This window comes from Pelmatolapia mariae, linkage group LG7 (genome assembly GCF_036321145.2).
Source record: "Pelmatolapia mariae isolate MD_Pm_ZW linkage group LG7, Pm_UMD_F_2, whole genome shotgun sequence".
Classification (NCBI taxonomy): domain Eukaryota; kingdom Metazoa; phylum Chordata; class Actinopteri; order Cichliformes; family Cichlidae; genus Pelmatolapia; species Pelmatolapia mariae.
The window spans coordinates 33,555,114-33,568,224 of NC_086233.1; the positions used below are offsets into that span (position 1 = coordinate 33,555,114).

Sequence of the window (13,111 nt, forward strand, 5' to 3'; positions counted from 1 at the left end):
GCTTGAAGTGTGGTGTAGATCCCACAAGCTCACCATCAATGTGGACAAAACAAAGAAGATGGTGATCGATTTCATAAAGTCTGGCAGAGATCACCACACAGACCTCATCATAGATGGTGCTGTTGTCGAGAGGGTCAGCAGTGTTAAGTTCCTGGGTGTACACCTAGCTGATGACCTGCCCTTCTCCATTAACACCACAGCAGTTATCAAAAAAGCACAGAGCATCTCTACTCCCTCAGGAGACTCAGAAAAGCAGGACTCTCCACACTTCACCTCACACCATTGAAAACATCCTGACACAAAGTTTTACATCTTGGTTTGGCAAGTGCAATTTTGACAAGTCCTATGGGAAGCGTCAACTCAATAGGATTGTTAAGACTACCAGGAGGATAACTTGATGTTATTTATCCATACCCATTGTTGCAATTTATTACTGCCTTTTTACTGCTCTTTTTAAGCTTATTCTTTTTAAACTGTATTGTTTATTGCACTGTAGAGGCTGGTGAGAAACACTATTTCGTTTTTGCCTGGGTTACACCATACGAAATGACAATAAACGTCTTGAGTCCTGATTTTGAAAGGCTACCGGAACGTGATGTGTGCTGAAATGTTTCCGCCCGGAGTTATTTTGGACTTGAACACATGCTCGTACGGCTGTTGGTGCAGGAGTTAGATGTGTTTTCTTTCGTGTTCTTTTTGGCTAAAGTAGTTGGTTCATTACATTACTCTTAATTGTCGCCAGCTAAGGAGTCAGTATGGCGGATATGAGGGACGCGAAGCTGGATTTTACTCTCAAAGAGCTGACGTTTTCCCGTCCCGCCGAACACAAGGATGTCCCGGGCAGCTCGTCCACCGTGGAGCTCCAGGACAACAAGTTGGTGTGTGTGGAGTATCCGGGGGTCTTCAGCAGCGCGGACAGGATGCTGGCCACTCTGGGTGGTGAACAAAAAGTAACAAAAGTAAGCGGAACATAGCTGGGACACAGATCAGTCTCGGGCTTTTATTTTGAAAACCATTGTGTCGTTTATGTCGGCTAATGAACGTATAGAAAATATATTTTCAGTTTTTTAAACATTGTAACTTCAATACATCGCTTTATTGGATGTGTCGCTTTATTTACTTGGTGTTTTAAACTATATCAGTTACAGTCTTTCAGCATTTTGTAATTCAAGTGGTCTGTGAGGAAAACCGGGATCTTTTCAGGCTTTGGATCAGCGCTGTAAAACGCATTTTAGGGCTGGGGCCCCTATACAGTTCCAGTTTAAAGTCAAGCTGGCCACACCTCCCTATAATTTACTCTTTCTATATTAAATGTAAAGACGTAAACGTGTATCCTGAAAACCTCCACATTTTCACATGTAATGAACCATCTACACCTTGATAGTACAGGGTTGGACCCCCTTTTACCTTCATAACTGCCTTAATAGTTTGTGCCATACATTAAACACGCTGCTGGATATAGTCATACATACATTTTGGTCCATATTGGTATGATAGCATCACACTGTTGCAGATTTGTCAGCGTCACATTCATGATGCAAATCTCCTGTTGCACCACATGCAAAGCTGCTCTTTTGGATTGACATCTGCTTACTGTAGAGCCCATTTCAGTGCAGTGAAACCAATTTTAGATGATCTTTGAGCTTTGTGACATGGACCGTCACATCAGAATCTTGCCGGTGACAGTTTTCCAGTCATCTGTTGTTCAATTTCTGTGACACTGTGTGAACCGTAACCTCAATTTCCTGTTCTTAGATGATAGTAGTGGCACCAGGTGTGGTCTTCTGCTCCCATAGCTCATTTGCTTCAGAGTTTGATGCGTTTTGCATTCATTGATGCTCTTCTGCAAAACATTGTTGTAATGAGCGGTTGTTTGAATTACTGTTTGAGTTGCTGCCATGTGATTGGCTAAGTAGATGTTGCAATAATGAGCAGCTGAACACGTATCCAACAGAGTGACCAGTGAGTATATGTGTATGCATATAAAACATGTGCCTAAGTAAAAAAAAAAAGAAGCCTATTTTTCAACTCCACTAAAATTTGCCAGTCATCAGAAGGTATTATTCCCTGTTAAATGAGTTTGATGCCTTAATGACTGAACCATTAACAAAACAGATGAAGGGCAGCCTGAGATATTTTAAGAAGAAAAAAAGATCCATTGCAACAATGTGTCTGAGCTTTTCCTCATTCACTACATCTGCTGTCCTTACATGACCACCAGAACCTACGGATCACAGTGGAAAGGCAATAAACTGTAACACCAGTTGTTTTTTTCCATCTTTATGATTATAACCACAACATTTTAACATTTTTAACCTTCCAGATAAAAAAGCTGTCACCAAGGGAGGAAGGCCAGTCGTAAATCGTTACCCAAACAATTAGCACAAATTATTAGAATTATTTTGCCTTTTACCTTCTTTAGCTCCAATCCATTGAAGACTTTCTCATGAGTGCCCTCTCCTGCAACCTGGCTTAATTACAGCCAGGTGCACTGGCTCCCATAGGTTGAAATAGAGAAATTTGAATGCTGTGCTCCACTGAGATACACAAATAACAAGTTGGTATTTAAATTTCTTTGAAGTTTAAATATTTCATAGAACATATGAAACATACGTTCCTGCACTTGGTTGTAGCTTTGTGGGATTGGAGGGGAGAGCTGTTTTATTTAAAATGTATTGTCTATTTTTTTCTGTCTTTTTGCATGTTAAATTGTCTTTTTTTGTGGGTAATTAACAGATACTCAAATCTTTCTCACTTTTGTGGTTAATACCTGTACCCTTTATTTCCCATTAATCCCACAGACCTATTCCAACCCCAGCAAGCGTCTCGAGCTGCGTTACCGGCCCCAAGACCCTTTCTGTCACTCACTGTACGGAAACCGCGTCCCATCAGGCAACCTCCTCCTCAGAGTGCGACGGCGGGCACGAAAAAATGACCCCAAGGATGCTGAAATCCACATGGACATGCTCGGAGTCATTGGAACCACATACAAATTCACGGGTGTGTCTCTCAGTTATCCACCTGTAGCATAATAAAGTGTTAATTTTGTTAGCCTTTGGTCCTCTTTCAATGTTTGGTTTCACTTTTTTAAGAATCTCTAATATTTATTCGTTCCTCATACAGTTTATACGTAATTTAGTCATGATGATCTTACAGATGTGGCATCTTGATCATTTTAAAAGTGAGAATTTTAACAATCAAAGGAAATCCAGTTTGACTGATGCTGTACATGTTTACTACAGGGCCCTCCAGTGGCCAAATGGCAGACTTATTTATTTATTTATTTACTTTTTGTTTTAGACAACTTAGGAAGATTGCTTCAGACATCAAATCTTGTGCCAGCACATGAAACAAGGAGATGAAATATGAAGATTATCGGTGCATTTTATTGGTCGCAGAATTATTATTTTTTTCTTTCAATGAAATTCAGTAATGGGGGGTCACATCTGTGGGAATTATATTATATATTGTCTTGACACAGGGACCCTCCCATGATCTTACCAAACATCATATTAACTTGTTTTAGGCAGTGGTTTTCATATTTCTGGAATGCCACACTGCTGGAAACGCAAAATGTTCATGCCCTCAATCCCTTTGTCTTTGTCATAAAATCCAGCATGGCAGTACTTTCTGTCACAGGGTGGTTTGATCTCAGACAGAAGATGACAGCGTATCAGAAAAAGTACAAATAATGCCAGTGACAATGTTTGTTCTGATGTTTGCCGTTTGCAGGGCTGGCAGACTTCCAGTGCCTCGCTGTGCATTCAGAAGGTGGAAAACATACGTCTTTGTATGACAAAATCATCCTCCGCAAACCCGAGAGTCAAGAGTTCTTTGAGCAGCCCATGCCTTACTTTCTCCCCCCACCCATCTTCTCTCGCCTCGACAGTCCCGTGGATTATTTCTATCGGCCTGACGTCCATCTAAAGTTAGTAAACCACTGTAAACCCCCAAACAGCAATATTGGGAAGCCTGTATTGATCTTTAGTTTCAGGGTGATACCTATAATATTTCACCTCTTTTTTGTGTTTGTAGCCAAATGCCAGGTGACAGTAAGAACTTCATTGGTTTAAATCGCGCTGGCCGGCCCCACAACGCCATTTTTGTCAGCTTCACTGATCCCGTCGTGCCTGCAGAGTGCCTTGAGGCAGCTAAAGTGACCTGGAAGCGAATCTGCATGAATGAGTGTGACAAGAAGGCTGAGGAGCAGCTGAAAAAGGTGTGTCCAGCACTCAGCCACACTCTGATTGCAAGGGTCACTAGTTGATAAGCGCAGGAACTGAGGGGAGATTGCACAGCTGTATTTACATCTGCTCGGACACTTTGAAAACTCTGTCTTGTTGTGCTTTTTGGCTCACAATCTGCATCTACTGGTATTTTTGTTTGTTTTCCATCAGCTGATTTCAGTAGCGCAGCTGAACCAACAATAATCAGCAGTTTTCTCTCCAAAATAGCAAAATGTTACAAGGCTATCTTTTATATAATGTTATATAAATATTGCTTTCCATCATGTTTGGTTATTATCTAATCTCAAAATACTTTGCACCTAGATGTTTGAGAGCCGGCCCATCTGGTCACGGAACGCAGTCAAAGCCAACATCAACCTCCACCCTGATAAACTGAAGCTGCTGTTGCCTGTCTATGCCTACTACATGGTGAGGTTATCACCGATTTCACTCAGGTGTTTTGAAATATTGAAATTTTAATTAAAAAAATCAGCTGTACTTACTCAGTCTGCCCTAAAATCTTAGAAATGTCTGTGTTTGCTTCCACTTTAATCAAACACCAGTGATATTGTCATGAATAAGAATGCACACTTATACAACTGTGTAGTGAATGAAATACTTAAAAAAAACAAATATAACCTATTGATATTTAATTTACTGCATAGCAGTAAATTAGCAGGATGTGTGGCATCCTAGGTTATCTGTTCAACCTGAGCCTGTCACTGGGGAAAGTACCACAGCTGTGGAAGACCTCCTGTGTGGTACCGGTACCAAAGACCTCCCATCCCAAGGACCTCAGCAGCTACAGGCCGGTAGCCCTGACATCGCATCTGATGAAGACCCTCGAGAGGTTGGTTCTAAACCATCTGCGCCCCCTGGTGAGGTCTTCATTGGATCCGCTGCAGTTTGCTTACCAGCCTGGCATTGGGGTGGAGGACGCCATCATCTACCTCCTGCACCGAGCTCTGACTCACCTGGAGAAGCCTGGAAGCACTGTGAGGATCATGTTCTTTGATTTCTCCAGTGCTTTCAACACCATCCAGCCACGACTTCTGAGGGACAAGCTGGAGCTATCGGGAGTGGACCACCACATGTCCCAGTGGATACTGGACTACCTCACAGAACGTCCACAGTATGTGAGGTCACAGGGCTGTGTCTCTGACACGCTGGTCTGCAGTACGGGGGCCCCACAGGGAACTGTGTTGGCACCGTTCCTCTTCACCCTCTACACTGCAGACTTCTCCATCAACTCCCCACGCTGCCACCTACAGAAGTTCTCTGACGACTCTGCCATAGTCGGCCTCATCACAGGTGAGGACGACTCAGAGTACAGACAGTGGACTCTGGACTTTGTGGACTGGTGTCAGCAGAACCAGCTGCTGATCAACGCCGGGAAAACCAAGGAGTTGGTGGTGGACTTCCGGAGACGCAGACCCACTACACTGACACCGGTGAACATCCAGGGAGTGGACATTGAGATAGTGGACTCTTATAGGTACCTGGGTGTTCACCTGAATAATAAACTGGACTGGAGCCACAACACTGATGCTCTGTACAGGAAGGGTCAGAGCAGACTCTACCTGCTGAGGCGGCTGAGGTCATTTGGAGTCCAGGGAGCGCTTTTAAAGACCTTCTATGACTCTGTGGTGGCATCTGTCATTTTTTACAGTGTGGTATGTTGGAGCACCGGTTTATCGGCAGCTGAAAGGAAGAGGTTGGATAAACTCATCAGGAAGGCCAGCTCTGTTCTGGGATGCACCCTGGACCCAGTGCAGGTGGTGGGAGACAGAAGGACTCTGGCCAAAATAACATCTCTGATGGACAGAGTCTCCCACCCCATGCATGTAAATGTTGCTGAACTGCAGAGCTCCTTCAGTGACAGACTGCTGCATCCTAGATGCATGAAGGAGCGTTTCCGCAGGTCCTTCCTCCCTGCAGCTGTCAGACTGTACAATCAGAACTGCTCCCAACAAACATAGATGTTTACATCAGCACTGTAACTGCAATAAGTTAATTAACCGAGTTGCACTACAACCTGGTTTGCCCCTTATCTGTAGTTATTTTTATTTAATTTAATAACTGTACAATACTCTGTATATAGTAACCATTGTCCTTAATGTAAATATTTAAGAAAAATTGTGTATGTTTCTGTTCTGTGTCCTGTGTACTGTTTGTTTGTATATGTGTCTTTTTGCTGCTGTTACAACCAAATTTCCCCTTGTGGGACAATTAAAGGATTATTCTATTCTATTCTATTCTATTCTAGCAATAAGCAGAATTTATATTTGTAGGGTGAATCCGCTTTTAACCTTAGAGGTAATTTAGCTATAATAGTTTACTTTACATTTCCCTATTTAGCTAAAAGTTTAGCCATTGGTTTAAGGCTATGACTTATTTAATATGATATTGAATAAGTAATATCCATTTACTATACAACATTCAGTCAAGTCAAAGCCTAAAATGCCACAAGTCTTAAAAAATAAATGCTCAAAAGTAATAAAGGTTTACTAGATTACATGCTTTTGTTGATATTATTATGTCCATCTGTTGGACGAGAGACTCTGTCCTTTCCTGTAAAAAGAGATTAACATAGGTAGACTTTTTGTATGTAGGTGACGGGGCCGTGGAGAAGCCTGTGGGTGAAGCTCGGCTACGATCCCCGAAAGACCCCAGAGGCCAAAAAATATCAGATGCTGGATTTCAGGATCCGTTGCAGCTCCAAGCACGGTGAGAGCAGAATTTCTCCGTTTCTGTTGAAACGTTTTCTACATTTAACATCAGCGTTTGTGTTTCAAAAGGGCAAAAAACAAACTTGAGCAATTTAGTCATTTTGCAAAATCAGCTAGTTTGTTATGATGAGCATTTTTGCTTTCATTTGTTCCCATTTTTAGGCTACTTGCTATCCAACATACCAATAAAAGCCAAGAGAAGCTCCCTGAACTACAGTCTGCCAAACACATTAAACAAGTCGGGTAAGTGTTTTAGAGGTATGGAGGATAATGCACACAAGTATTATTTGTGAGCCTATCAGAGCCTCTGATTTGCACATATATTCACACAAAAGGGAGAGCAGTGAGTGCAGTGTATAAGTTGTCAAGACTTAAGTGCTTTAAAAGTAACCTTGTTACTAAGTTAGCAAATGAAGTCATTGCTCTATTCAGTGTTGTGCTGTCCTTTTTTCCCCAGCACCCCAGCCAGCTAGTGTGATGGATCTTCCCACTCAGGAGGGTCCCAGCAGCAGTCGAGATCCAGCTCGAGTCACATACCAGCTGAAGGTCAGTGACCATTATCAGAGCAAACATACTAAATGTTTTAAGCACACACACCTTCTATAGTTATAATATCAGGCTTAAAAAAATATTTTTGATAACACTTATACTTAGGCTTGATGAGTTACGCTGTTGGGGGACTTCCCATGATGTACTCAGTCCTTCTCCTTCATTCCCCTCATTTTACTCCTCGTGTTTTTATAAGCCTCTATTGATAGTCAGTAGGTTTTGTCTGCTCTCTCATAGGTTTTGTTTGGTGCTGCTTGTTGATTGTTTTTTATATACAATACAATACAACTTTATTTGTATAGCACATTTAAAACCAGCGGTACACCAAAGTGCTTTACAGTAATACAATAATTTATAGAAAGGAAACATTAGCAGGGAATAAATACACCAACAGGTTCGAGAGCACTAATTAGCCGCAGTGCAGTGAAAATATGTAAAAGAAAATACAAACACAACTCGACTAAGAGATTATTCAACAATAAAATAAAATAATATTGATTAAAATGACATAAAGAACATTTGCAGGATACAGACACTAACTAGGGAAGAATAGATTGAATAAATGGGTTTTCAACCGCGATTTAAAAGATTGAACTGATTCAGATGCACGAATAGCAGTAGGAAGATTATTCCAGAGTTTGGGTGCAGCTATGGCAAAAGCACAATCACCTCTGGTCTTCAACCGTGCCCTAGGTTGCACTAAGAGCAGTTGGCCTGTTGATCTCAGTGTTCTACTAGGAGTGTACAAGCGGAGAATTTCAACAAGATAACTGGGAGCAATGTTGTTTATAATTTTAAAGGTAAGGAATAGTATTTTAAAATCAATACGGTATTTGATGGGAAGCCAATACAGGTCAGCGAGGATAGGGGTGATAGAATCAAACCTGCCAGTTCCAGTTAAGAGGCGTGCTGCCGCATTTTGAACAAGCTGCAGTCTGCGGAGAAGGGTAGATTGAAGGCCAATATAGAGGGAGTTACAGTAGTCTAATCTAGAGGCGATAAAGGCATGGGAAACTGAAGCATTCATATGTCTGAAATGATCTGTATTCAAGTATTATATGCACATACAAAAAATAAATATATGTTCATATTTTCTTCTATTCTTCTAGAAGCATGCTTAAAAAAGAATGTATGATGGGATGAATTTCATGATTATATGGCCAGAGTTTACAGTATTGTGCAAAAGTCTTGAGTCTTAAGCCATGCCCTATTTCTTTACATTTTGCTTGAAATACATACAGCATTTAAAACTTTAGCCCAGTGCTGTATATTCTGTTTATTTAAGTCTTTTTTTTTTTTCATTTTGAACACATTGACATTTCTATAGCATGATAGTGAAAATGCCTGAAGCTACAAAGGCGTTTAATGACAGTTTAAATGCAAGCTGTCTTGCAAAAAAGTAATGGAGAAGCTGTCTGTGTCCTCTGTTTCATCTCCACAGGAATCATCCTACATTTTCAGAGAGGGCATGCTGCCTCCTCACAGACAAATGTTTTACCAGGTCTGTGATTTGGATGTGGAAAGGTAATACACAGTAATGTTCATAACGGTCATATCTACTCTCATCTGTCATAATTTTTCATCTAAATAAAGTTGATCAAACTGACGTCTGGGTTTTCTACAGGTCCTTTCACCTAACTCCTAAAAATGTTGTTATCTAAAGATTCTCAAAAAGTAGATTTAACTGCTTTTCAAATATATTTTTTGTATACTCCGATGTGCTCGCTGTTTCTGTTTTCGGTGGGATAAGAGAAGATAGCAAGATGTGCTAATGTTAATAGGGAGGAAAACATGAAAGTACGACTCTTGCTTTCTGTGAAATTATTTTTTATGAATACATAACAGGAGCAACAATGAATAAGATTTTATTAAATAATTTATAAATTATTTTAAAGTATCCAGTGTAGCATTTTAATTATCTGGTGGATTTATCAAATATGTCGCGGTTCCATTAGAATGACTAATGTAAGTGTTTGCCATTTTGCAGCATCCAAAAGGAGATCGAGCAGAACAACGGAAACGAGCAGCACTGTGACGAGCGTGACGGCTGGTGTGTCGTCGGCACCACAGACAAGCTGAGGGACATGATCTCAGCCATGATCAAGGCGGTGATCAGAGCACAGAAGCCAGGTAAGGAAAAAGTTGTGACTCTTATTACTGTGTAATAAGACTCTTATTACTGTGTTATAAGAGTACATTAGAGTACGTTAAGTTGACACAGTGTGCATCCAGAACTTGTTTTACTTTTACTCCAAATCATGCCCTACTTTTAGTTTAGTTTCTCACCTGATAGTTTTCTTTGCCCTTCTCTATTCATTAGCTGCAACGCTTTTTGCCCTCTAAGCAACGCTTTTTGCCCCTGATTGGCTGGTTACAGATGTTATACAGAGACTCCTAGTTTCAAGATAAGTCCTAAAGATCGATAGAAATCCTACTAACCTGATGTGTTAATATTTGTGACCTTTACAAAATAGTTAAATGGCTAAGAAAATTAGTCTAAAGGTCTGTACAGCTGTTTTGTGTGTATTTAAGACTGTCAGCTGGGTGCTTGACAGTTAACTTGGGACTAAATATGAATAAAATGTGAAGCTTTCCACCTTGCAAGGCCAGCAGCTACTCCAGTTACATAGTCTAGTTTTAAGTGAAAGAGTTTGAACAACAACTGGATGGACTGAACTTAAAATGTTCAGAGATTCACGTTAGTCAACCGGTAGTCCAACCAGTGGTCCAACTGAGATTTGATTACGCCCAGGCACCTTTGCTGGGCACCATTCTCTTTCTGTCACTACCCAATATCTGCAAAATGGCAACTATAAATCTTTAAAAAAAACATCCATGTCTCGAGAAAAATTGATTTTAGCAGCTCTTGTTATCCATTAACATTTTCTTTGATAGTAGGTCAACTTTTTAAGTTTTTGGTGCCATGATTGAAGTCAGAATTCCTGCAGAACCATTGATGCCCTGCGTTGTTCTAATAGAAAAATGCTAACATGCTACCTTAAAAATAGACCTGTTTGTTTGTGCACTAACATTTTGAAGCACTGATTATGGATTATCATGACAAACCAAAACTCATAGACAAAACTTAACAGTGACTATTTTCAGTATATAAAGTAATCGAGTCCTGAACAAGACCACCTGGCACCCACTTTTTACTTTTTATTTTTGGTTTTGGCTTTTTGTTCTTTTACCTGATTTTTCTGTTTCTCCTTCAGTGTTGCCAGAATTACCCAAAAGACGAAGACGTAAAGGCCAAAGCGTAAAAGATGTTTATGCAGAGGAGGAGGAAGATGAAGTAGGGGAGTATGAGAATAGGGAGGATGAAGAGGAGGATGAGGAAGATGAATTTCAGCCATCTGAAGGAAGTGAAAATGAGATGGAGACCGAAATTTTAGATTACATGTAACACAATAAAACCACGTGTTGACATAAATTTGACTGTTAATATGTTGCATCATCAGTTTCTTTAAAAATGTGACCGTGTAAATAAAGAAATTATGTTCTTTCGAAAGGTTTGTGTAACAGTTGTGTTCCCTTTGCTGTTAATGTAGAGAAACCGTTTGTGTTTGCGTTTAAATCGACATTTTTGTTAGTTACAGTATAACTGGAGTTCACCATGGACACAAATAAAGTTTCAGTTTTTCTGACCAAATAACATTCATAACCAACATTAAAAATCGCCAGATGCCATGTCCTGCTGTTGTGGTCTTCCTTCTTTAGGCGTATTAAATTTAAAAAAAAAAAATGATAGCAAAGTAACTAATAAACAGGTAATTACTTAAAATTTGCAACAAACGACTACAAATTGACATGATAGCATCATGCAGTTGCTGGTGAATTTTTGACTGTAAGGCCCGAAATTAAGAAATTGAGATTCAAACCAAACAACATTGTTCCAGTCTCCTGTTTTAAGTTTTGTTTTTTTTGTTTTTTTACTGAATAAGGCACTCAGAATGTACATGAATAAAATATTTAGAGTGTTCAATTTGAACTATGAACTGCAAAACACTGAACAACAACATGAACTTTGGTCCTGTACTTGTACTGTTTTTGTGGGTCTCTTTTTTTTTCTAAATATGTTCAGGCATTTTGGGTAAATGGAGGAGCTCCAAAAAGCAGTTTCTCTTAAGCTGTAGTCAAAGACACTGCTGACACTTCTGCTGGCAATTCAGATAAATGTGAGAAGGCTGACACTCCTATTTGTTACAGATCAGCAGAGAGAAGCAGCTCGCTGGGTGCGCAGTGCCAAGAAAAGAAGCTCAATTCAGTTCATTTTTGTCCCAGTGAAACTCCCAGTGTTTCTGACGAAGAGTAAGTGGGGCTCGTGTCTGGACACTCAGCCTGAGGAATGAGTGAAGAGTTTTAGGATAGGGCGAACATTTTGGAACCGCGCTCGCGGCTTTGAGCCATCCAAGCAAAGTGCCGTTTAGGACCTGGTCCTGATGACTTCATCTCCCGCTCCTAGAAATAAACTCTTTTAGCAGCAAATATCACAATCACGCTAATTCTTGTCCTGAAAGTGAAACTCTTACAAATACATATGCATGAGACCAGCCACCAAAATATCTCTGTTCACAACTTTCAGTCACAAAACTGACACTGTGCCTTTCTAGTAAATCCAGCAGCTTTCCAATGTCAAAAGCTGGTTTTGTGGTGCTGCTGCTGTCAGTTCATGTGGCCCTGAATGTTCCTTCTTTTTTAAAATTTTAACCTTTGAAATTAAGGAATATTTGGCTGTTCTTGTTTATACGACCAACACTGAAAAAAAAAGGGGGGGGGGGGGGAGGGGCTGAACACGTTATGGTGAAGTCACATGCATGTTTTGTAGTCTATCTTCTGTATAGTTTTCACCCTGTTAAGGAGATACTAGTATAAGGCTGTTCTGATTCTCAGCACACGCCTTGTCTTTTCCTTTGCAATTCTCCTGCCCACTTTTCCTTTCCAAGCCAAGTGGTTAGGGGTTAAAGGTTAAGGCAAGACACAGTCTGAGTATCAGATGATAAGTAAGGAAAAACATATATATTGTGTCATGGTATTCCTTTTTTTTCTAAAGTATTTAAACTAAATACAAGCCAGACACAATATTGGTGGTATCTGCACCTCCAGATATTCTTTAGATGTAGAGAAAACCTGCAAGTTAAATAGAAGAAGTGCAGAACATAAAATAAAAAGAGACTATTTTTCTTTTTTTTTTCCAAGAAAGATTTTAATAACACCAGTTAACTCCAGCTAATTTTCATGAGTATGTATCGGAATTAGTTTGTCTGCTGACTGAGAATAAAAGTATTTGTGCTCCTTGTTTATCATTTGTAATCTTATTGTATATTTATAAATAATTATAAATAGCTTACCTACTTACTAGAGCAGACATTAAAAGAGATGTCTCATGATAACTACCATTAACCATGTCAATTTTTTTTAGTCGGTTTTGGTTTTCTAGTTAAATGGGGGGAAGATGTAGTGTATACAAGGTGGTTAAATATTGGTTAAATATTATTCAACAGTGAGAACACCAGGGGCCACGGACTGCACGTTGGTCAGATGTTGTGCAATGTTGGTTCCTTTATAAAAGTCTGGCTGACAATCAGGGAAATTCTGACAGCTTGA

General features: G+C 40.0%; 1 protein-coding gene across 1 annotated transcript; it reads left to right on the plus strand.

Moving 5' to 3' along the window:
• The first annotated feature begins 644 nt into the window (after positions 1–644).
• gtf3c5 (general transcription factor IIIC, polypeptide 5) lies at positions 645–11,350 on the plus strand. The gene is made up of 11 exons (XM_063480847.1): positions 645–959; positions 2,802–3,000; positions 3,733–3,928; positions 4,036–4,219; positions 4,551–4,655; positions 6,839–6,953; positions 7,118–7,198; positions 7,413–7,501; positions 8,946–9,028; positions 9,492–9,634; positions 10,720–11,350. Exons 1-11 carry the CDS (start codon positions 756–758, stop codon positions 10,908–10,910), a joined length of 1,590 nt encoding a protein of 529 aa, XP_063336917.1. The 5' UTR covers positions 645–755; the 3' UTR covers positions 10,911–11,350.
• The last annotated feature ends 1,761 nt before the right edge of the window (positions 11,351–13,111 follow it).